Below are 25,571 nucleotides of genomic sequence, written 5' to 3' on the forward strand. Positions count from 1 at the left end.
CTAAACTCAGTATCTGAATCTATGTTCACTAATTCAAATACTTGAATGGAGCAGCTCTTGAGTCTTTCTACAACATATATGGAGAATAAATGTGGTTGCTTAACAAGAGTCAAACGAACATTGCAAAACTAAAAGCAAGCACAAATGCTTAAATGAACATAATATAAAAGAACCAAATTAATAAGCTAGAAATTTACCAGACCAGAACAAAGAGAAAATCCTTATGACTTCCACAAATAACAGTCAATGTCCAATAACCTGAGTACATTCTAAAATTAACTCAGATTAGAAAAATGTATTAGCCTTAAAATAAACAGACCCTAAATCACTTACAAATTCTCCTTGTTCATATACATAGTTTTAAGATCAATACTAAAAATTAGTCAGTGAGTAGAATGATCAAACATTCTGTGGTTTAAACACATTGATCATTGATCTATATTCAGTGAAACCAACTGGCCAAAAAACAATTCTCACCCAATTCTCAGATGTTCTATAAGCCTTCAAGTGAGATCCTATTCTGTGTTGAAGTGAACACTGAACACTTCTCTTTCATACAAATCCTCTACTTATAACCATACACTGATAGAGTGTAAAGGAGACAAGAAGAGATATTAAAATATACTTATGTGACTATTCAAATCCGTGATGTTCACTATAAACCATAATTTCAAAAAAAGTAAATACTGATGTTAACAAGCTTCATTGGTGTTTTATTCTTTTCTTGTAAAAGGACTCAGAAAAATTATCTGTTAAATTTCATAGGCTATCAAAGCTGAGTATTTCAGAGTTTTGATAAAATTAAAACAATGTGAGAAATATTTCTAATCTGCACAATATAAAACAAGTAGATGTCAAAACATTCTCTCCATAAACCAGCAAGTCTACTAAAAATAATACAGATATCAAAAATAGTAGGAAAAAAAAGTCATTACAGCATCTTCCCCTCACTTCTAAGTTCCTGGAAGCTGTTTGTAGGTTATATAAGCACTGAGGTATGTATTTCTAGCTAGGATGCTTTAAGCAGGAGGGAGATGGGCAGTCAAAAATAACTAGTATCTAACAGCAAAAAAAAACAAGAGTGCAAAAAGTATTTTGTTTGCAAGCTATGAAAAATCAGGTTATTTCTATATCGAAAGAAACAAAAAATTAGAAACAGAGAGACTGTCATAAATATTCTGATGAAACGACATCAAGCCCACTTCTACTGAGGACCACCTGCTTTACTTATCTATACCTTTATAATTAGAACAATAATATAATTTTACTTAAGTCTTCAAAGTGAAAGTGAAAGCCGCTCAGTCATGTCCAACTCTTTGCGACCCCATGGACTGTACAGTCCCTGGGATTCTCCAGGCCAGGATACTGGAGTGGGTGGCCTTTCCCTTCTCCAGGGGAACTTCCCAATCCAGGGATCAAACCCACATTGCAGGCATGTTCTTTACCAGCTGAGCCACAAGGGAAGCCCTTCTAAGTCTTCAAAAAGACTTAGAAATCCCTTGAGGATGGAAGCCATCTCTCCCTTTAATGACAAAAATCACACTCCACACACAACAAGCGTTTAATAAATCTTTTCAATGAAATTTCTTATTTGTTGTATTTTGAAGCAAATAGGCACAAAGATGGTCTTGCCTCCATTAAGAGGCAAGACAAAGACCAGAACCCATCCTGTGCGATCTCAGGTCTTCTGTTCTTTCCAGGACTGCCTGCCGACGTACCTAAATGCCTTTGTGTGTGCAGTCACTCACTTGTGTCTGACTTGTCGTGGCCCCATGGACTGTAGCCCACCAGGCTCTTCTGTCCCTGGAATTTTCCAGGCAAGAATACTGGAGTGGGTCGCCATTTCCTTCGCCAGGGGATCTTCCCAACCCAGGAATCAAACCCGTGTCTCCTGAATTGGCAGGCGGATTCTTCACCACTATGCCACGTGCTGCTGCTGCTGCTAAGTCGCTTCAGTCGTGTCTGACTCTGTGCGACCCCATAGACGGCAGCCCACCAGGCTGCCCCGTCCCTGGGATTCTCCAGGCAAGAACACTGGAGTGGGTTGCCATTTCCTTCTCCAATGCATGAAAGTGAAAAGTGAAAGTGAAGTCGCTCAGTCATGTCCAACTCTTAGCGACCCCATGGACTGCAGCCTACCAGGCTCCTCCATCCATGGGATTCTCCAGGCAAGAGTACTGGAGTGGGGTGCCATTGCCTTCTCCAACTATGCCACCTAAGAAGCCCTAAATGCCTTTAGTTCCCAAGGGATAATATGAAAGCCAAAACAACAATATGCCCTCTCCCTCTAAAGAGCATCCCATAATTTAGCCAAAACTATTTTCAGAATTCTCTCCAGCAGAAGACAGTTTCTGCTTCTCCAGCTCTAGATCCCTTTCCTTTCATTCATAAGCTCTATTTACTACACGAGAGAATCAGTGTGAAATGAAAGCCTTCTGTAAAGAGTACATTCACACACACATTTCTGATGTTATGTTGAAAGCAACACAAACTAAATCTTAAGTTGGACCTGCTTTTGGACTTCCTCTTTTTCTTGAGGAAAAGAAAGATTATGACTCTGATTTTTTCTTATAATTTCAAGATGTATATTCAGATTTACTGTTAAGAATAAAAACATGGCTTTATAGTCATATCTGCATGTGAGGTTACATTTAAAAATTAAAGTATAAAATTATTACCTTTAGTTTGTTTGCTTCTTTTTTATTCCCAGCAAAAAATGAATTCTCATCAAAATGCAAAGGAAATGACCTGCATTAAACAAAACATATTTTCTGAATAAAACAAAAAAATAATCATTTTCATGTATTATAAAATATTAAAAGTCCTACTAATACAACATTTTGCTGGTCAGTGATGAATAATACAAGTACAATAGAGTAGAATAGATAGTAAAAATCAAAATTCTGATGCCCTCAAACAAATTCTTATCCTCAAATATAAAAGCTAACTGTATAACATAGTAGAATTAGGGCCCAGACCCAACCTGTTCAACTAAATATAAAAATAATGCAAGTATCAAATACCAAAAGAATGGTTCTTAAAACTAAAAATATGCACCTCTTAGTTCATAAATCAAAATGAAAATAAAACCAAAACTCAATTTTAAAAGACCTGTGAGCAAAATTAGCTTTTAATTATTTTTTAGATAATTTTCCTTTAAGTTGATTACTTAAGAATTAAATTTTGGATATCACTTGTCACTCTTCTATTAATATATAAGTTGCATGAGTTGTAATACACAATTTACTTGATTTCATGAAGTATTTCCAGAAGTAACATTTTGTTTTCTGCATCCTGATCTTTATTTCCAGTGAAGAGTTGAAAATCTGGGCGCTCAAAGAATGGAACCACTTTAGATAAAGCCCTTAATTCTATTAAGTAGAGAAAATACAAGTTCTTAAGCCTTCGTGGACCTTCTCCTTCAGTTAATATTCCATCAAATCGCTGTTGAAATTCTGTAATGTTGTGTCCCCATTTTTTTTCCAACCACGTATCTGAGAAGAAAGAATTGAATATTAAAAACTGAATTTTAAAATTAAGTTTCATTGTACTTATATTAGATTATTTATGCTTGCAGAAGATAATTTTATTTTATATTTTAAAATGTATGATCAATACAACCATGAAAACTGCTTTACATAATTGAGCCTTTAACAGTTTCATATTAATATTTTATCTTCTAGAACCCATACTTAAAAGGAAAATAAACTCAATTATTTTACTGAGAAACCAGGACTAATCCAATCAAATTCCTGAATATAAATATATTCATAAAACCAAGATACAGAAGTCAAAGATGACTATCTGAAATTACTAATGAGTTTGAAGTCCTAATTAAAGTTAATATGATTTTGTTTCTAAGAAGTAAGAGATACTTTAGTTCTAGAATAAACATGTTACTGATGAAAATCCAAGAAGGTCTCATTTTTCAGCAGCCTTGTAAAGCATGAAGAGCAGCAAAAAAAAAATGCTTTTGCCCATTAAACTACAGGCCTGAAGCTGACATGCAAACATAAGGATTCAGATACAGTAGTATCTAATGAAAACAACTGTGCTCTTAGGAGCTATTTTAATTCCCACAACAAAACAAAAGAACATTTCCAAAGTGGTGTGTATGATTTTGAGCAGCTTCTTAAAAGAAAGTGAAGACTGCTAAGAATAGGTGAACTTTTCCTGATAATGTCCACAGTTCCCACATTCCTGATTACTGCCACTTAGGAATAAATTTTTCCTGCCTAATATTCAACAGGGCCAATCTTTTCCCATCCAGGTAAATAGCAAGAAAATTTTAAGGATACCTGAAATTAAGTGTGGTAAAGTGAATAAAAGTGACTATTATATACCTTGTAGAAGATACCGTGCACTCAAATGCACATTAATGCTTGCATGGAGGCCAGATATAAGTCTGTAGAATGCTCTTTTCTCTACGCAGAGACCTACAAAAGGTAATTTGGAAATAGAAATTTCATATGTGAAACTTGTAAGATATAAAATTAATTTTATGTGAAAAAAATTAAATTTGTTTAAAAGTGTCCAATACCTTCTAGCCAACTGTAAAAAGTATTCTCTGAAATTAAAAGAAAAATAAGTCACAAGATTGTAAAAATGCCAAAATATACATTTTTCAAAAGTTTTAAAATATTATAGCAAATTTGTGCCAAAGAGCAATTTAAAGGTCCCAGTCTTGTTTGCAAAGGAGAAAGGTTCTTGGTATGGATTCACTTGGTGAATGGTGCCACTCAGTTGCTCAGTCTTCAGAAGACTTTAACATGGCCTTAGGTGGCCCTAGCCTTATAACTTTCTGGATAAAGTGTTTTATGTGAGGTCAAAACACAGAAATTAAATAGTAAATCTATACATGGAAAAATACTTAGCCTTAATAACAATTCATGTTATAAAAATTAAGAACACATTATACACTTTTAAAAATGAGAGAAGTCAAAATTATAAAATAGTATTGGAAGTATATTATTTGTCTATAACTGATAGTATTTTATGCCATGCCATATTTCAAAAGAACAATTTAAGGAAATGTTACAAAAACCAAATTTCACTTATATTCTATGGCCTACAGCAATCACTATTCATATACTTAGACCTGATAATTCTGCTCTTAGAATTATGCTCTAAAGAAACAACTCAAAATGGAGGTGGGGGGATAATACATAGAAAGATGATTATGTTCTACATAATTTTTAAAACCTGAAATAACCGAAATGCACAAGACCTAGGCTAACATGATAAAATACTATGTACCAGTTAACATGACTGAATAATATAAAACTTTAAAATGACAAGTGTGTGGAACACAGACAATGCATGAAAATGTTTGTTTGAAATAATACATAAAAAGGCACACGAAATATTATACCTATGTGAACATTGTATGTATATATCTACTAGAGATGACAAACATTGTGCTATATGGACCTTTTCACCAAAGTTGTTCATAGTAATATTAATAATCAACCAAACAAGCATAAAAGTAATGGAAGAAATGACAAATAGAATAAACATTCATTTATATATTTACAGATTACATAAAAACTTAAAACACTTGTGTCAGAAAACTTTATAAACAAAAGCAAAAGGTAAACAGACTGAGTAAAATGTATGTTGCAAATGCAACAAAGAATAATATCTTGTGTATAAAAAGTTCATACACCAAATAAAAATGCTAAAGCACCCATTAAAAAGGGCAAATAATATGAATAGAGAATCCATAAAGGAAAAACACAAATGGTAGTAACAGATAAAAACTGTTCTGTCACACTAATAATAAAAATGCAAATTAAGCATATCTTGTACAACACAGGGAACAAAGCAAATATTTTAAAATAACTATAACTGGAATATAACCTTTAAAAATTCTGACTATGTTGTACACCTGAAACATATAATATACATCAATTATACCTTGATAAAAAAATAAATTAAAATGCAAATTAAAACTGTAAAGATAGAACTTTAAAGAGTGAAGAAGAAATAAGATACTTAATTTAGACAAGAGTTAGGTAAAACTAGGTGGCAAAATGAGTGGAACCCCTTTCAATGACAGAAAGAATCTGGTCGTATGTATCAAGCACCTAAAGTGTCCTTATCCTTTGATCCAGTAAATCCATTTCTAGAAATCTAAGTTGTTATGGATGAATGTTTGTGTTCCCTCCTAAAATTCATATGTAGTAGCCCTAAACTCCCCCTCTCTCCCCCACCATATGGTATTTAGAAGTGGGTCTTGGGGAAATAACTAGGCTAAGATGAGGTCATGAGGGTGGGGTCACCATGATGGAATCAGTATCTTTACAGTTATCTGTAAGCCTGGAAGAGGGCCCTCCCCAAGAACCAAATCTGCTGGCACCTTGATCATGGACTTCCCAGCCTCCAGAACTCTGAGAAAATAAATGTCTTTTATTTTAGCCACCTAGTTTATGGTATTTTTTTAGAGCAGCCTGAGCTGATCAGGACACAGGCTGAGGAAATAAGTTGACATGGTAATAATAATATATAAAATAATAATGTATATATTATAAAAATATTAGTATAAACATGAAAATAATAATAATTATCAAAATGTTAGCAGAGAAGCAGTATGAAGTAGTTAAAAGCATAGACCCTGATATCAAACTGCCTGATTTGAATCCCAAACTCTGCTACTTACAAATCATATGGTTTTAGCTGAGTTGCTGAACCTTTCTGGGATTCATTTTCTGTCTATAAAAATGGAAATAAAAATCCTAACAAAATGCCCTAGGATTGTTGGAAGGATTAAATAAATTCATATTTGCAAACTACTTTGAAAAGTACTGGCATGTCTTCTTAGCCATTATTAATGTCAATTATTTTGGGGTTGTGGGATTCCAAGTGATTTGTTTCCTTACTGGTAACCTCTATGTTTTGGGTTGTTTTTTTTTTAAGTTAGGACTTAGTCATCCAAAGAAATTTTCATTTAGTTTTACAGTCCTGAAGTAGATTGTCTGTGAATATGATCCAGTTAGATAATCGCCTAATATGTCAGCTTTCATATTTTACCAGAAAGAACACTTAAAATTACACTTATAAATAAGATGTTTTCTCTAAGGATAGCCTCTACAGGTTAACCATCTATACTTTGATAATGAGACAGGTTAAGATCTTGAAATGATATTAAAAAACTGAAATAGCTTCTCTTTTCTTTTTTTTATTTTAAACTTTGTTTATTTTATTAAATTTTTTTACAAACCCTTGTGTTGAGGGCTGACTTTCAGTAGATAGCAGTGAGGGAGCTGCTCTGCTACATATGAAACCCTGACCCAGAAGCAGGCCATCTGCCAATGGTTCAGCACGAGATTCCCCACAAATGTGTGGTGCATGATGGGCGAGGGGGCGGCCGCCTTTCTGTCCATGCCCCATGGCCCAGGAGGAAGGGCTGTCTGCACTGGTGAAATAGCTTCTTTTAATGTAGCCAGAATATAGCATAGAACTGGGAACACCCAAGGTGGAATAAAGTTATTCATATCTGGAAACTATAGGATCACCACTAACACTAACAAAATATGAGACACCTTTGCAAAAATAATCATACTACTAAAGAATTTCTCTTCCAAATAGTATAGTTATGATTTAGGATTTTATTTAGCTGCTACCATTACTATAAAATAAAGTATAATAAGAAAAGAGCAAAGTTATAAGACTTTAGGATTCTGTTACTTAGACATAATGTAAAGGCAACCCGTAAAAATAATGCTCAGAAGACAGAGAATATGGGGGGCTTCCCTGGCTCACTGGCAAAGAACCCACCTGCCAATGCACTTGGATCCCTGGTAGGGGAAGATCCCACATGCCACAGAGCAACTAAGCCCATGCACCAAACTACTGAGCCCACTTCTAGAGCCCAGGAGCCACAACTGCTGAGCCCAGTGCCACAAGAGAAGCCACCGCAATGAGAAGCCCACGCACCACCATTAGAGAGGAGTCCCTGCTTCCTGCAACTAGAGAAAAGCCTGCATGGCAACAAAGATCCAGCACAGCCAAAAACAAATAAATAAAATGTTGTTTAAAAAGAAGAGAAGTTAGAGTGAGAGCAAAGTGATACATTTTAACAATCTCTTCTACCTACAGTAAAGCTAAGTACTGCTGAGTCTTCTCATATTGCTATGCATATGGCCTTAAGAATAACAAAAATCATCCCAATCTTACTCATAAAGCAAAAATATTCTCAAAAAGACACTGTAAACCTACAATATGTTAAAATTTGGCACATTACAGTAACTTAAAAAGCTGGCAATAATACCTACACACAAGAATCAGCACAGGCTTGGAAGCCAGTAGATCAACACTCTGATCACGCCTCAGCTCAGCTCAGGTCAGTCGCTCAGTCGTGTCTGACTCTTTGCGACCCCATGGACTGCAGCATGCCAGGCCTCCCTGTCCATCACCAACTCCTGGAGTTTACCCAAACTCATGTCCATTGAGTCGGTGATGCCATCCAGCCATCTCATCCTCTGTCGCCCCCTTCTCCTCCTGCTTTCAATCTTTCCCAGCATCAGGGTCTTTTCAAATGAGTCAGCTCTTCACATCAGGTGGACAAAGTATTGCAGTTTCAGCTTCAACATCAGTCCTTCCAATGAACACCCAGGACAGGACTGATCTCCTTTAGGATGGACTGGTTGGATCTCCTTGCAGTCCAAGGGACTCTCAAGAGCTTCTCCAATACCACAGTTCAAAAGCATCAATTCTTCAGCGCTCAGCTTTCTTTATAGTCCAACTCTTACATCCATACATGACCACTGGAAAAACCGTAGCCTTGACTAGACAGACCTTTGGTTGGCAAAGTAATGTCTCTGCTTTTTAATATGCTGTCTAGGTTGGTCATAACTTTCCTTCCAAGGAGTAAGTGTCTTTTAATTTCATGGCTACAGTCACCATCTGCAGTGATTTTGGAGCCCAGAAAAATAAAGTCAGCCACTATTCCCACTGTTTCCCCATCTATTTGCCATGAAGTGACGGGACCAAATGCCATGATCTTAGTTTTCTGAATGTTGAGCTTTAAGCCAACTTTTTCACTCTCCTCTTTCATCAAGAGGCTCTTTAGTTCTTCTTTGCTTTCTGCCATAAGGGTGGTGTCATCTGCATATCTGAGGTTATTGATATTTCTCCCGGCAATCTTGATTCCAGCTTGTGCTTCATCCAGTCCAGTGTTTCTCATGATGTACTCTGCATATAAGTTAAATAAGCAGGGTGACAATATGCAGCCTTGATGTACTCTTTTTCCTATTTGGAACAAGTCTGTTCCATGTCCACTTCTAACTGTTGCCTCCTGACCTGCATACAGATTTCTCAAGAGGCAGGTCAAGTGGTCTGGTATGCCCATCTCTTTCAGAATTTTCCACAGTTTGTTGTGATCCACACAATCAAAGGCTTTGGCATAGTCAATCAAGCAGAAATAGATGTTTTTCTGGAACTCTTTTGCTTTTTCAATGATCCAGCAGATGTTGGCAATTTGATCTCTGATTCCTCTGCCTTTTCTAAATCCAGCTTGAACATCTGGAAGTTCACAGTTCACAATTGCTGAAGCCTGGTTTGGAGAATTTTGAGTATTACTTTACTAGTGTGTGAGATGAGTGCAATTGTGTGGCAGTTTGAGCATTCTTTGGCATTGCCTTTCTTTGGGATTGGAATGAAAACTGACCTTTTCCAGTCCTGTGGCCCCTGCTGAGACCAGATTTCCAGATTTGCTGGCATCTTGAGTGCATCACTTTCACAGCATCATCTTTTAGAGTTTGAAATAGCTCAACTGGAATTTCATCACTTCCACTAGCTTTGTTTGTAGTGATGCTTCCTAAGGCCCACTTGACTTCACATTCCAGGATGTCTGGCTCGAGATGAGTGATCACACCAGCGTGATTATCTGGGTCATGAAGATCTTTTTTGTATAGTTCTTCTGTGTGTTCTTGCCACCTCTTCTTAATATCTTCTGCTTCTGTTAGGTCCATACCATTTCTGTCCTTTATTGAGCCCATCTTTGCATGAAATGTTCCCTTGGTATCTCTAATTTTCTTCAAGAGATCTCTAGTCTTTCCCATTCTATTGTTTTCCTCAGTGATCATGCCTAGAACCTTCCTATGGGTGACCCAGCAGATCCCAGAGTTCAGTCAATAAAGAAGAAATTTTCCCTGACACAAGCCGGGAAATGCCTCACTTTCACAAACATAAAGTGTATGAGTGAATTACCAGAGGCTGAGGCAGCCTGTCTCTACTGTCTGATCCCAGGCACAAAGAGTCATTTTTCCCTTAACCTATGCTGTCCCTGTTAGCATCTTAGATAAACAAATAAAAAGTAACTTCTCAAGTCTCACCTGTGGGAAGAAAAAACAAGTTTGCCCACAAACCTCTGAATATAAGCAAATTCATATCTGTCATGTATGATAAAGAAATTATACTTACCTTCACTTTTACCTGAAAAAAGAAAACAAAAGTTATATTATTAAAAACTCCTTCCAGATAGTTCCTTTTAAAATGCTACACTTCCGTTACTTTTAGTCCATCAGTTCACCCACATAGATAACATCTGAGAGTGATATGCTTGTGACTGCAACTCTTTCTGGTAATAAAAGGAATTATGCCTAATTTGACTAAATGGCCTCATCTCCAAGAGCCTGGATGAAGAGTAGTTTCAGCTTGTTCAAGATTTAATGTGGGCTGACAGGAAAGAGAAATGTAATCTATCATCTGAGAGTACTCTTAAATATCTCAAGGTCTCACAGTTATTTGGCTGTCAGAGCCTTTTTACTTATTTATTTATCCTACAGCTATAAGACAGTTTCTGCTAAGGATCTGTGTTATTGCTTCAAAACTCCCAGAACTGACGTTATAAAAATTTACCTTATTCAGCAATATTTTTAAAGACTATGTGTAAGATCCAAATATGCACAATCCAGCAGTTTGTATGCAGCTGCTCATTAAGTACTGAAAAACTGTCTTCATTTTGCCACTTTTATTTAATGCCATCATTTATTAAAGTACCAGATGCTCATTGCAAATATATGTTATAAAGAGAACACAAAGACAAAATAAAATATATCACTCATAACTCCCTGAGCCCAAAGATAAATACCATTTACATTTTGGTGTTTTTTTTCTTTGTGCACAGGATAGTGAGATATTATACTAATTATGTCTTTATAAAAAATATATTAATACATACTGTCTAATACCTGCTTCTTCTCCTAAATGCACTATTGATCACCACTGATATAAATGAAAACAAAATTTTCAGTAACATTTAGAATGGCTATATTCTACTATATAAAAATACCATAACTCATTTAACCAGTTCCCTGATGATAAACACTGACATTGTTCCCATTTATCTTTAAAATAAGCAAAGGTGGTTAATTAACTTATCAGATCATAATGTGACTGACTTCACATAAGAGTGAAGATCATCTCTTGCCTAGGAATTTGCATCTCATCTGATACTAAATCAATAGTTTCCACTGAGTACCATATGTGACTCCATATAAATCAAAAGCCATGTTTAAAGACATTCTTTCATTTCTAACCTAAGAATGACTAGTCTGCCAACATTTATGGAATGATGCAATCTCACTGCTTTCCAGAAGTAAATTTATGTTTGTTGACTCTATGAGATCAGCAGTTTTTCAAATAAATTTAAAAAATGAAAATCATTCCACAGTTGCTAAAAGTACATCAAAGAATTCATCAGTAAGCATATATTCAGAAAACACAGATATGTATTTCCTAGGGAAAAAGCCTGAAATTATACACTTGAAATGGTTTATTTAACAAACTGTTCTGCCTCTTATAGACTGGGCAAGGTTTGTGACTTTAAATTTTACATCCCCTCTGCACCTATCCAGTGCCTAACACATAGTAAATAGTGGATAATCATTTGTTAAAGAAACAAGCGATTTTCACTACTGTAGACAAGACCATTAAATGAGGAGGGCGATTTTCATTGATCATTTAACTATTCCATCTATTATGTTTCAGGCTCTTTACTAAGGGATGAAACCAATAAATGCTACTCATATGTCCAAAGTACTAGGGTAGATCAATAGATACATGGCAGTGGTGGTAGTGATTTAGTCACTCAGTCGTGTCTGACTCTTTGCAACCCCATGGACTGTAGCCCACTGGGCTCCGCTGTCCATGGGATTTCCCAGGCAAGAATACTGGAGTGGGTCACCATTTCCTTCTCCAGGGGATCAGGGACTCAGGGACTGAACCCAAGTCTCCTGCTTGGCAGGCAGATTCTTTACCACTGAACCACCTGGGAAGACAATAGATATATAAATAGTAGTAAAATAATGCTAGCAAGTGGAAAGAGCTGAAAGAGGAACAAAATAGCACATAAGATCATTTTGTGAGGAGAGAGAGATTACTGCCAGTTAGGGGGGATCAGAGAAATTGACAGGGTGGGCAAGGAAGCATTTAAGCCAGATCCTGAGTATAAGCAGAAAATGAAAAATGTTAATGAGATATAAAGTCAACTGAATTTGAAATCAGACTCCCAAGATATACAATAATTTCAAGTTTTAGGAAGATGTGAGGCAGAAGTTTTTTGGATATTCATTGAACTAAAAGATGAGTAAAAACAACTGAAAGCCTGAACACACACATTCTGCAAAAATATATTAAAAATGTATAGTTTAAACTTCACCTATGATAGTCTAAATTCATTACAAAAATATTCCTTACTGAAGTGTAAATATTTTCAACACCCATTTCTCTGCAAGAATGAGGCATAACTTCTGTGAAAACAGGAATATATGATCTCAAATGCTCCTGCCAATCCTTATCTTGCCTCCTCCTTCCTTCTAACCAAAGTTCACTAGCTAATAAATAACAGTGCAAATAAATAACTCACCTTGACCAGAAGCCAAAGGATTTAAAGGTCTTTTAATTGTCTGTGGCCTAGAAACAAAAAATTAAAGTATAAAATATAAATATGTTACCCATCATGCTATAATTAGTTAAGTAAAAGTGAAATTACCTCAGAAAGGTTTTTAATAATTATGTGCGTGCACGTGAGCTTAGTCATTTCAGTCGTGTCTGAATCTTTGCAACCCCAAGGACAGGCTCCTCTACCCATGGGATTCTCCAGGCAAGAATACTAGAGTGGGTTGCCATGTCCTCCTCCAGGGGATCTTCCTGTCCCAGGAATTGAACTGCATCTCTTATGTCTCCTGCATTGGTTAATAACTATATCTAAAATCAAACTGTTTTACTGACTTATAAAATATTTATTTTTTCTAACTGCAATAAGGGAGGATGGTTATTTGTTTTAGTGGTAAGTTGCGGATCTTTTCCCACTGTAGCAGCCAAAAAGTCATTTCATAATCATTTCTTCAAACAAAGGAAGAAAAAAAACACAAGTCAAGCTCTTCTCCTAGTTACTACCATATTTTTATATATGTTATATACATCTGTATGTCATAAAATACACTCATTTGAAAGACAAGCAGGAAAAAAAGGCAAACACTCAACACAAGCACTAAAATAAAAAGGGATTAAAAACAGTGTGATTAGATTATTTTCCACTTTGATAATTTTAAGTCTATCAATTTGCTCTGTGGCCATCAAGTTTATTATAATTTCAATAAAGACGGTTTTTAATAAGTTTTAGTAACTATTTAATAAGAAAAAAGAGAGTAATGTCACTAAAATGTTTTTAAATCCCAAATTAAATTCATTAGTATCACTACTAGAGTATAGGGATCATTTTAATGTACTTTATTTATTTTACAATTGCACAACTTGAGACACTTTGAGAATAGAACATGTAAGCTATGTTTTAACATACTCAATTTGAGTGCCTCCTACATTGTTTATATTTTAGAAATATTATGCAGACAATGATATAAATCAATTAGGAAACAATAAGTAACTAAAAACTAATACAAAATCTAACAAATGCTTTAGTTGGGCTCTATTTTAGTTTATCTAAAAAAAATTAGGGAAAAAACCTCTAAAAATTCTGTAATCAAACATTCCTAATATGAGTCAAGAGAATTTAAATGAAACACATGGCAGAAATGAGTAAATAATGAAAACTCTCCACTTTCTAAATTGCAGAAATTCTGCAAGTCAAAAAAAGAAACTGCTGATCTCAAATGCTTATATTTGACACAAAAAGTGGAAAGTATTTTTGCCACACTTGGGAACTCCAGAAATTTTCCCAGAATTATCCCTATCTCTGAGATAGCATAACACCCATGTGCATACACAATCCCTTCCAAAACTCAATAAGTACCCTGTTTACAGCCTAGAGGCTTACAAGTGGGTAAACTTGAAGCATGTCTCAGTCTCCCATTGTTCAAACTGACAGCTTCCATTGCAGTCGGCAGGAGGACAAAGAGGGTTCTTCCACTTACTATGTCTTTGACACTAGACAGATCACTTAACCTTTCCAAGTGTCAGTTTTTCTATCTGTAAACAGTGATGACTACAACACAGAGTTGTTACAAGGACTAAGAAAGAAAATGTTTATAACATATTTAACATAACAACTGGCACATCATGAGTGCTCAAATATTACTTATTTATAATTATTCTCTGAAGAGAACTTAACTTTAATTTGAAAGCAGGTAAAATAACCACAGCAACAAAAAAAGAGGAGTATAGAGCACTGAAAAGAATATGCAGCTATATCCTAATTTATTCCCTGCACTAACTATATCATCTCTCTGGCTCTAGGTTAGCTCACCTGAGATCCTATAGCCCACTTAAGGAACATTTGAGAAATGCCTACAACACTCCCATAAAAGTCTAATACTATCTAAGTCTTTTGGAAAAGAAAGAAGTATTTGTTGAAATGCATGTCTATATGTATCCCCAGAGGGAAACTGGATTAATGAATGAGTATGTTACTATGTCCAAATACATCCTTTAATAAAGTGAACTTGATTTGTAATTTTAAGTCATTATGATTCTGTTTGTTTATAAAGAGAAATGAGCACATCTTTCAGGAATTTTGAAAGGAAAATGACACATACTTAAAACAGTTTTCTTCATAAATGACATTCCATATCTTCCAAGCATCTGGTCCCTTGTAACCCGTGTAGCGCTCGGGATTAAGGAGCAAATCGACATACTCAGCATCAGGAGACTGTATATCTGTAAAACAAAATGTTTTATAACAATCTTTCTTTTTTTCTCAGTTACCTAAAAAGCTAGTATGACATACTGTATTCCATTGATTCTAAGGCACCACAAATGTTAACAATGCACTTGGGACTTAAAAACGCCTTTTAGGGAGAAAAATACAAGGGAAAAGAAGAAGGAACAAAAACATCCACATTAAATGACACACCAGTGGCAAAAGCATCCTGGTTTTATATGAATTATGGAATATGTGAATTATAGTATTGAAGGAACATAGTAATTCGATTCTGGTAACCTATCCAGGCAAAGAATATCTGTACATTTCCCATCACAGTAACCACAAGCAGTTCATAAGTAACTGAGGTAAATGAAGACATATTAGTACCACACAGTTTGTTACCAAATACTTCCTTTTTACATGACCACTACAAAGCTGTCCCAAAGGTATAATCCTAAATATGCAAAAAAGTATAAGTAGAATGATATTTGTATCAGTATCATTTATAAAAGGGAAAATTAGAAGCATCCTAAATGTTCAACAGAGCAGAGCACAGGCTCTGGAGCCAGAGTACCCAGATGAGATGACTGGATGGCATCACTGACCCAATGGACATGAGTTTAAGCAAACTCTAGGAGCCAGGGACAGGGAAGTTTGGCATGATGTAGTCCATGGGGTTGCAAAGAGTTGGACACAACTGAGTGGAAGAACAACAAACAACCTACTACTTACTGACTTTGAAACCCTGAGTAAGTCATGTAAACTCTCTATGCCTCAGTGTCATTTGTAAAATGGGGATAATACTCATAGTGTTACTGTGAGACTTAAAGAAGTTTAAAGATGCAGAGTGCTTAGAACAATAATAAGAGTAAAATAAATATTAACTAGTGGTATTAGAAGATCCTCTGGAGAAGGCAATGGCAACCCACTCCAGTATTCTTTCCTGGAGAATTCCATAGACAGAGGAGCCTGGTGGGCTAGAGGCCATGGGGCCACAAACAGTTGGACACAACTGAGCACCTAACACTTCCGTTTCCATTTCCACTGGCATTATGATATATAATAGACCACTTTACCATCAAAAGACCTATTAAGTACAAAGGCAACCTAATAAAATGAAAAGATAAGCACTATAGAAAAGATAATTATAGATATATATGAAAACCACACCAAAACTGGTGGGATATTGGTTTCTCATATGTTCTATAAATTTGTATAATGTATTAAAACTTTAAAACAAACAAAAAAAATATGACCACTACTCCTCCAGTTGCCTTACAGAATTAGCTAATAATACAGTAATACCTAATTCAACTATAAAGCTTAACAGCAGGAACTAACAAAGAATAAGGAAGTCAGTGAAAATGGCCTCAAAGCAACCAAAGTGGATGACAAAAACCTGAGCCAAAAGGTGCTTACATGACAGTCCATCAAGCTCTCTACAGTATCTACTTCTCATTTAAAAAATTAAGATAAACTAAGCTTGGTTATTTTTAACCCAATTCACAGTTCATTAGAGTCATAAATTAGAAGGAAATCTGCTTCTGGAAACAGCACAGTGATAGCAACTAGAAATAACTGAGAGTTCAAAGTAAAAGTAGCAATTAAAATAACTAGAAATAAAAATAAAAACTTTAAAAACAAATCTGCATGGAATCACCTACTTTAGGAACAGATAACTCTGTTCATCTCAATTATTAACAGTACTATAGAGATTAATTCAGCATAGCAAATTATAATAAAGTCATAAAAATAAGACTGACTTTCAAAATATAGAAATAATACTTAGAATTTAGTATCTTAAGACAGAAAACAAACCACCAAGGAATGATTAAATTTCTGATATTGTGCCTCATTAGAGATAAACATTAGCTGACTCATAATTTTACTATGACGTACTTCACCTCTCTCCAACTTCATTTTTGAAAGTTACTATAACCATATTTTGCCAGATGACAAAAGCTCAAATTTCTAATTAAGATTAGATGTCAACTACAGGAAAAAAGCTATTAAAAATACAAACAGATGGAGGCTAAACAACACGCTTCTGAATAATCAACAAATCACAGAAGAAATCAAAAAAGAAATCAAAATATGCAAAGAAACATATGAAAATGAAAACACAACAACCCAAAACCTATGGGACTCAGTAAAAGCAGTGCTAAGGGGAAGGTTCATAGCAATACAAGGTTACCTCAAAAAACAAGAGAAAAATCAAATAAATAACCTAACTCTACACCTACAGCAACTAGAAAAAGAAAACATGAAGAACCCCAGGGTTAGTAGAAGGAAAAAAATCATAAAAACTAGGGCAGAAATAAATGAAAAAGAAACAAAGGAGACCACAGCAAAAAATCAACAAAGCTAAAATCTGGTTCTTTGAGACGATAAATAAAATAGACAAACCATTAGCCAGACTCATCAAGAAAAAAAGGAAGAATCAACTCAACAAAATTAGAAATGAAAATGGAGAGATCACAACAGACAACACTGAAATACAAAGGATCATAAGAGACTACCATCAGCAGCTCTATGCCAATAAAATGGACAACTTGGAAGAAATGGACAAATTCTTAGAAAAGTATAACTTTCCAAAACTGAACCAGGAAGAAATAGAAAATCTTAACAGACCCATTGCAAGCAAGGAAATCGAAACTGTAATCAGAAATCTTCCAGCAAACAAAAGCCTAGGACCAGATGGCTTCACAGATGAACTCTACCAAAAATTTAGAGAAGAGCTAACACCTATCCTACTCAAACTCTTCCAGAAAATTGCAGAGGAAGGTAAACTTCCAAACTCATTCTATGAGGCCACCATCACCCTAATACCAAAACCAGACAAAGATGCCACAAAAAAAGGAAACTACAGGCCAATATCACTGATGAACATAGATGCAAAAATTCTTAACAAAATTCTAGCAAACAGAATCCAACAACATATTAAAAGATCATACATCATGACCAAGTGGGCTTTATCCCAGGGATGCAAGGTTTCTTTAATATCTGCAGATCAATCAATGTGATATAACACATTAACAAATTGAAAGATAAAAACCATATGGTTATTTCAATAGATGCAGAGAAAGCCTTTGACAAAATTCAACATCCATTTATGATAAAAACCCTCCAGAAAGCAGGACTAGAAGGAACATACCTCAACATAATAAAAGCTATATATAATGAACCCACAGCAAACATCCTCAATGGTGAAAAACTGAAAGCATTTTCCCTAAAATCAAGAACAAGACGAGGGTGCCCACTCTCACCACTACTATTCAACATAGTTTTGGAAGTTTTAGCCACAGCAATCAGAGCAGAAGAAGAAATAAAAGGAATCCAGATTGGAAAAGAAGAAGTAAAACTCTCACTGTTTGCAGATGACATGATCCTCTACACAGAAAACCCTAAAGATCCCACCAGAAAATTACTAGAGCTAATCAATGAATATAGTAAAGTTGCAGGATATAAAATTAACACACAGAAATCCCTTGCATTCCTATACATTAACAATGAGAAAAAAGAGAGAGAGACTAAGGAAACAATTCCATTCACCATTGCAATGAAAAGAATAAAATACTTAGGAATAAATCTACCTAAAGAAACAAAAGACCTATATATAGAAAAATATAAAACACTGATGAAAGAAATTAAAGATGACACAAATAGATGGAGAAATATACCATGTTCATGAATCGGAAGAATCAAGAATCAATCTTGATTCATGAATCAAGAATCAATCAATATAGTGAAAATGAGTATATGACCCAAAGCAATCTATAGATTCAATGTAATCACTATCAGGCTACCAACGGTATTTTTCAAGAACTAGAACAAATAATTTCACAATTTGTATGGAAATACAAAAAACCTCAAATAGCCAAAGCAATCTTAAGAAAGAAGAATGGAACTGGAGGAATCAACCTGCCTGACTTCAGACTATACTACAAAGGTAAAGTCATCAAGACCGTACAGTACTGGCACAAAGACAGAAATATAGATCAATGAAACAAAATAGAAAGCCCAGAGATAAATGCACACACCTATGGACACCTTATCTTTGACACAGGAGTAAAGAATATACAATGGAGAAAAGACAATCTCTTTCACAAATGGTGCTGGGAAAACTGGTCACCACTTTGTAAAAGAATGAAACTAGAACACTTTCTAATGCCATACACAAAAATAAACTAAAAACAGATTAAAGATCTAAACCTAAGGCCAGAAACTATAAAACTCCTAGAGGAAAACACAGGCAAAACATCCTCTGACATAAATCACAGCAGGATCCTCCATGACCCACCTCCCAGAGTAATGAAAATAAAAGCAAAAATAAACAAATGGGACCTAATTAAACTTAAAAGCTTTTGTACAACGAAGGAAACTATAAGCAAGGTGAAAAGACAGCCTTCAGAATGGGTGAAAATAATAGCAAATGAAGCAACGGACAAAGGATTAATCTCAAAAATATACAAGCAGCTCCTACAGCTCAATTCCAGAAAAATAAGTGACCCAATCAAAAAATGGGCGAAAGAACTAAGCAGACATTTCTCCAAAGAAGACATACAGATGACTAACAAACACATGAAAAGATGCTCAACATCACTCATTATCAGAGAAAGGCAAATCAAAACCACAATGAAGTACCATCTCATGCCAGTCAGAATGGCTGCTATCAAAAAGTCTACAAACAATAAATGCTGGAGAGGGTGTGGAGACAAAGGAACCCTCTTACAATGTTGGTGGGAATGCAAACTAGTACAGTCACTATGGAGAACAGTGTGGAGATTCCTTAAAAAACTGGAAATAGAACTGCCATACAACCCAGCAATCCCACTGCTGGGCATACACACCAAGGAAACCAGAGTTGAAAGAGACACGTGTATCCCAATGTTCATCACAGCACTGTTTGTAATAGCCAGGACATGGAAGCAACCTAGATGCCCATCGGCAGAAGAATGGATAAGAAAACTGTGGTACATATACACAATGGAATATTACTCAGCCATTTAAAAAGAAAGCATTTGAATCAGTACTAATGAGATGGATGAAACTGGAGCCTATTATAGAGAGTGAAGTAAGTCAGAAAGAAAAACTCCAATACAATATACTTATGTATATATATGGAATTTAGAAAGATGGTAACAATGACCCTATATGCGAGACAGCAAAAGAGACGCAGATGTAAAGAACAGTCTCTTGGACTCTGTGGGAGAAGGTGAGGGTGGGATGATTTGAGAGAATAGCATTGAAACATGTATATTATCATATGTGAAACAGATCACCAGTCCAGGTTCAATGCATGAGACAGGGTGCTCAGGGATGGTGCACTGGGATGACCCTGAGGGATGGGATGGGGAGGGAGGTGGAAGGGGGGTTCAGGATGGGGAACACATGTACACCCATGGCTGATTCATGTCAATGTATGGCAAAAACCACTACAATATTATAATTAGCCTTCAATTAAAATAAATTAATTAATTTTTTAAAAATAAAATAAAATACTGAAAGGTTATTAAAAAAAACAAGTCCTAAGTAAGACAAATGCTTACTTTATAGACTTGTTATAAGAAAAATAAAAATAATATATGAAAAAAAAAAGATTTACAAAATACCTATCCTCGATCTACCATTACATACATTATTTATTTCTTATAAAGCTGTCCTTTTTTAAAAAATATATTCACCCTCCTGTAAGAGAAGAAACAAAAATATGTGGACAAGTTATTCAGCCAAGACAACAGAACTCCATCATATATGGAATGAATTACTGATTTGTGACACAAAAGTAAGCATGTAGCTTTAAAAGGATGCTTTGGTAAAGGTATTCCCATTCTTTCTCTAATACTGCAGGCCTAAAAAAAATATAAGTTGCCATGTTACAAGGTGAATTTTATCTCACATAGCAATGTTTAGGCCAAAGAATCCTTGCAGAAAAGATGGCAAAATTAGGGCTGGGAGAGCATTTTATCATCCTTTCCTTATTGGCCTAACACTAGGTATAAGTCCACAGTTCTTTACTCAACACCCTTGGGCCCAAATGTGATTTGAAATTAATAACTTTTCAGATTTTAGAATGGTAATATAGTACATGCAACATATGTTGAATATTGTTCCAGGAGAGATTGGGGCAGCAACCTTTAAACAAACACATAAATATTTCTGTAGTAAAAAACATGAAAAAAAAAAACACATGAATATTCATACTGAGTGAATCTGCACTAAATTTAAGGAGAAAAATAGCCATTTTTCAAAGTTTCAGATTTGGGAATTAGAAACAATGGATTACAGATATGTATCCACTAAAATATGCTCATGGTTTTCATTAAGTAAAGTTTATGTACTTTTTTTCTCCAAAATGAAGCCACAAATTAAAAATGAGTACTTTCCCTTTCTCTTTTCCCTTTTTTGGGGAGGGGGTGTTTCAGATTCGTCTTTTGCTTATAATTAAAATGATCTATATCATTCTTTTCACTGATTTTTTTGAAAGATCATTAGTCTGTTCCAAAAGAAGCAAAGAAGGATACAAAAACTCAACTCAGTTTAATTTTGTTTAGCCAGTTAAAATGCTAACAAGTAAACTTACAAAAAAAGAGATACTAAAAAGAAACAATGGAAGACTGGGAGAATCTATAAATCTAATTTAAAAATCCATAAGTCAAATGTTCTAATGCATTCTAGGACTCCTAGATTTTAATCATACCACAGCTCTAGCTTGGTTTTATTTAAATGTCACAGACATAACTCATGGTTCATTATTTTCTTTTCAAAAAACAACACAAATCATCATTAAGGAAAATATTTAACAATCCAAGGTCAGTACAACAAAGCAGGTTACACAAAGTACCTGTATACATTACAAAAGTTAAATATATATATTACTAAGTACACAGAACTGCAAACTCAGGAGGTGAATTTTTTTTCCAGAAACTGGGTTTTCTTTTTAAATCCCACTCCAGTGTTCTTGTCTGGAGAATCCCAGGGACGGGAGAGCCTGGCGGCTGCCATCTGTGGGGTCACACGGAGTCGGACACGACTGACGTGACTTAGCAGCAGCTGATGGATACTTGGGTTGTTTCCACCTTTTGGCTGTTGCGAATAAGGCTGCTGTGAACAGGGTGTACAAGTATCTGCTTTACTGTCTTCAGTCTTTTGGGGGTAAATGCTGAGGAGTTGACTGTTAAGTCACATGGTAATTCTGTGTTTAGCTTTTTGAGGAACTGCCAAACTGTTAGAAACTGAGGATTTTTTTTTTCTTTAAATTATTTCAAAAGAATTTTCTTCCTTAGGTACAATCTTAACATGCATAGTATAAAAAATGTTATACCATCAGCTTCACAGAAGTTGTCTGAGGAATCATCATGCTTGGTCCACTGAAGAACAGCCTTCTGTGTTTCCTCACTTTAAACAAAGAAAATAGAGTTACTCTTTTTCTTAAGTTAACATTTCACCTGAAAAAGCATAAAATACTATTGCAAATAAAACACCAAACCTCAGAGATTCATCCACAGCTCCAAGTCGTTCAGCTTGCTCACATTCTTCAATGAGATTATTGGCTTCTTCAGAATACTAAAACAAAAGGGAAAGAAATAGAATTCAATTGATTGTACTTTAAAAACTTTTAAGAAGACTGTCGAAGGCATGTGAGGTTCTGTTAGAGCTAGCATCATCCCCTTGGTTTCAAAACTTTACAAGAAAAATAAATAAATAAATAAGCCTCACATTCTTCCTGAAGCTAAAATATTAGTAAAAGGCTTTGCTCTTTGTTTTGTTGGAGAATACAACTTACTATTATGTTTACAAAATAAAGAATAATTTATAGTCCAACAACTATCAAAATGTCCACTAAGAAAATCTTTGAGGTTAAAGAAATCACTTGGCAAGGAGTCATGGGGCAGTGTTCCACTTTTCTAATGACCTAATTGTGAGCATCAGTTTTCTTTTCCATAAAATAAGTGGTTGGGCTAGATCCTGTGCGTCTACGATCTATTTCAACTCTAAATACCATAATTCTAAAAATGCCCCGGAGGCTACCAAGTCTTATAAAAATACTCCAATATCTTTAGGTGCTTAAAATACGTTAACAACTGTATTTCTTTGCAAAGTCAAAGTTACGATATGTATTCTGCTTGCTGTGTACAAGGGAAGTAAGTATGGATCACGAGACTTCACGACACACCAGGCATCACTACCATACAGCTAAAAGATGACACTGGAAGCAGGAGACCACAAATTCAATCACTCAACAAATGTAAACTGAGTGCCTATCATGTCCTTCTTGTAAGGATGATCATACAAATGACTGTACAGACAAGGACTCTTTTGAGGATAAAAGCGAACACTGAAATAACTGAAATGACATAATTGTTTGAAATGATTTGTTTCATCACATTCGTCGACCTAAAGAAAATTCAACTCAAAAACTACTTTCAAAAATAAAATTACTTTTTATATGTAATTAGGACTTCTCTGGTGGCTCAGTGGTAAAACATCTGCCTGCAATGCAGGAGACACGGGTTCTATCCCTGGGTTGGGAAGACCCCCTGGAGAAGGAAATGGCAACTCACTCCGGTATTCTTGCCCAGGCAATACCATGGACAGAGGAGTCTGGAGGACTGCAGTCCTTAGTGTTGCAGAGTCAGACACAACTGAGCATGTGCTCACACATACATAATTAAGTATAAATGGGTAAAGGCACATGATGTATAACTCTTAAATGATTTAAAAAACTCTATGTATTTAAGCATGCTAAGACAGTTGGGGCAAAATATTAAAAATTAGTGAATGTTTATAAAAAGTGTACAAATATCTTCCTATTAATCTTGCAACTTTTCAATAAGTTAAAAGTTATCTCAAAATAAAAAAATTAAAAATACTTATCAAAAAGTAAACAAAATTTGTTCAAGAGATAACATACACTTACATATTTTAGTATACCTATCTATATTTAAGCAAAAGTTGTTTAACTTTATTATTGTGATTACCTGAATATTAAAATGTAAGTTAAAGAAAACAACTATTCCTAGCTCCTATTTAATAACTCAGTCAGCTTTGTAAGTCACATCTGTCTCAAAACCACGTCATTGGCATTTTTTCTGAAGAAAAATAATTTTTCTAAAATGCTTATTATTTTCAACGTTTTACAAAATTGCCCACAATCTTCTTCAAAGTTAATTTTAAGGTTAATTTGAAATCATTGATACTTTCAACTGCTGCTGCTTCTGCTAAGTCACTTCAGTCGTGTCCAACCCCACAGCCGGCAACCCACCAGGCTCCCCCATCCCTGGGATTTTTCAGGCAAGAACACTGGAGTGGGTTGCCATTTCCTTCTCCAATGCATGAAAGTGAAAAATGAAAATGAAATCACTCAGTCATGTCCGACTCTTAGTGACCCCATGGACTGCAGCCTACCAGGCTCCTCTGTCCATGGGATTTTCCAGGCAAGAGTATTGGAGTGGGGTGCCATTGCCTTCTCCAACTTTCAATTGACTCTTCTCCAAAGATACAATTTTTAATTGAGAAGATTTCCCTCCTGGCTTAGCTGGTGAGGAGTCTGCCTGCAATGCAGGAGACCCAGATTCGATCCTTAAGTTGGGAAGATACCCTGGAGAAGGAAATGGCAACCCATTCCAGTATTCTTGCCTGGAAAATCCCCATGGACAGAGGAGCCTGGCAGGCTACAGTTCGTGGGGTTGCAAAGAGTTGGACATGACTGAGCCACTTTCAATTTAACTGAGAAAAATATTACTACTACAGGTAAATATATGAAAATATTTTAGCTCACATATTTTCACAGTTCTATTCTTTGCCTCTAAGTACACCTCTTTAATAAATAAGACAAAAATCATCAAATAAATTATCCTTATTTTTTAATTATTTTAAATGTTTTACAAATAGAAATGAAATTGTAAGCTTTCTTAATTTAAATCCATTTCAGGTCAGAATTTGTGCTTCCCTCATAGCTCAGAATATACATTTAAATATACAGTTAAAAACAAGAGTTCATCAAGAGGAGACTCTTCCCACAAGGGGAGAGTCTCCAAAACACAACTGTAAAATTTGAGAATTTAATCTAGTATACCATTTGAGCTTTCTTCACTTAGTATGTACAGTTCTTTCCTACTTTTCATATCAATGAATATCCAGGTCTTTGTTTACAAGCTTTGTTATAATAAGTACAACTTGCTAAAGCTTCAAAAGCTGAAATTTGTTTGTTCTTTTCTTTAAGCAGTCCACCAATAGATACTTTGAATAATGATTCTCTACTGATTTTGAAAATGCAATCAACATTTAGAGGGCTCATTTATTTACAAATGATCAATGCCAATGAAGGATTCTTGGACTATGTAACAAAGTAGTTCTTCAAAGGCTCAAACATTTATAAAATTGGATCGATGATGGAGAGCAAAGAAAGTCCACTATTACCATGCTAAAGTAATATTTTATTCAGCATAAGCTTCATCCCCAAAGC

At 35.1% G+C, this 25,571-nt stretch overlaps 1 protein-coding gene across 2 annotated transcripts in view; it reads right to left on the reverse strand.

The window, feature by feature from the left end:
• The window catches only part of ERO1A (endoplasmic reticulum oxidoreductase 1 alpha), a 50,614-nt gene that overhangs the window by 6,540 nt on the left and 18,503 nt on the right, over positions 1–25,571 (reverse strand). The window contains exons 5-13 of one of the 2 annotated variants that reach the window (XM_061158074.1): positions 22,593–22,669; positions 22,428–22,501; positions 14,997–15,117; positions 12,869–12,915; positions 10,423–10,434; positions 4,541–4,567; positions 4,344–4,436; positions 3,248–3,494; positions 2,679–2,748 (exon numbers count right to left, since the gene is read on the reverse strand). In XM_061158074.1, coding sequence (XP_061014057.1) covers positions 2,679–2,748; positions 3,248–3,494; positions 4,344–4,436; positions 4,541–4,567; positions 10,423–10,434; positions 12,869–12,915; positions 14,997–15,117; positions 22,428–22,501; positions 22,593–22,669 — 768 coding nt within the window. The remainder of the gene's footprint in view (positions 1–2,678; positions 2,749–3,247; positions 3,495–4,343; positions 4,437–4,540; positions 4,568–10,422; positions 10,435–12,868; positions 12,916–14,996; positions 15,118–22,427; positions 22,502–22,592; positions 22,670–25,571) is intronic. The other variant, XM_061158075.1, reaches the window with a different exon arrangement.

The sequence above is a fragment of the Dama dama genome, chromosome 12, assembly GCF_033118175.1.
Source record: "Dama dama isolate Ldn47 chromosome 12, ASM3311817v1, whole genome shotgun sequence".
Taxonomy (NCBI): Eukaryota; Metazoa; Chordata; class Mammalia; order Artiodactyla; family Cervidae; genus Dama; species Dama dama.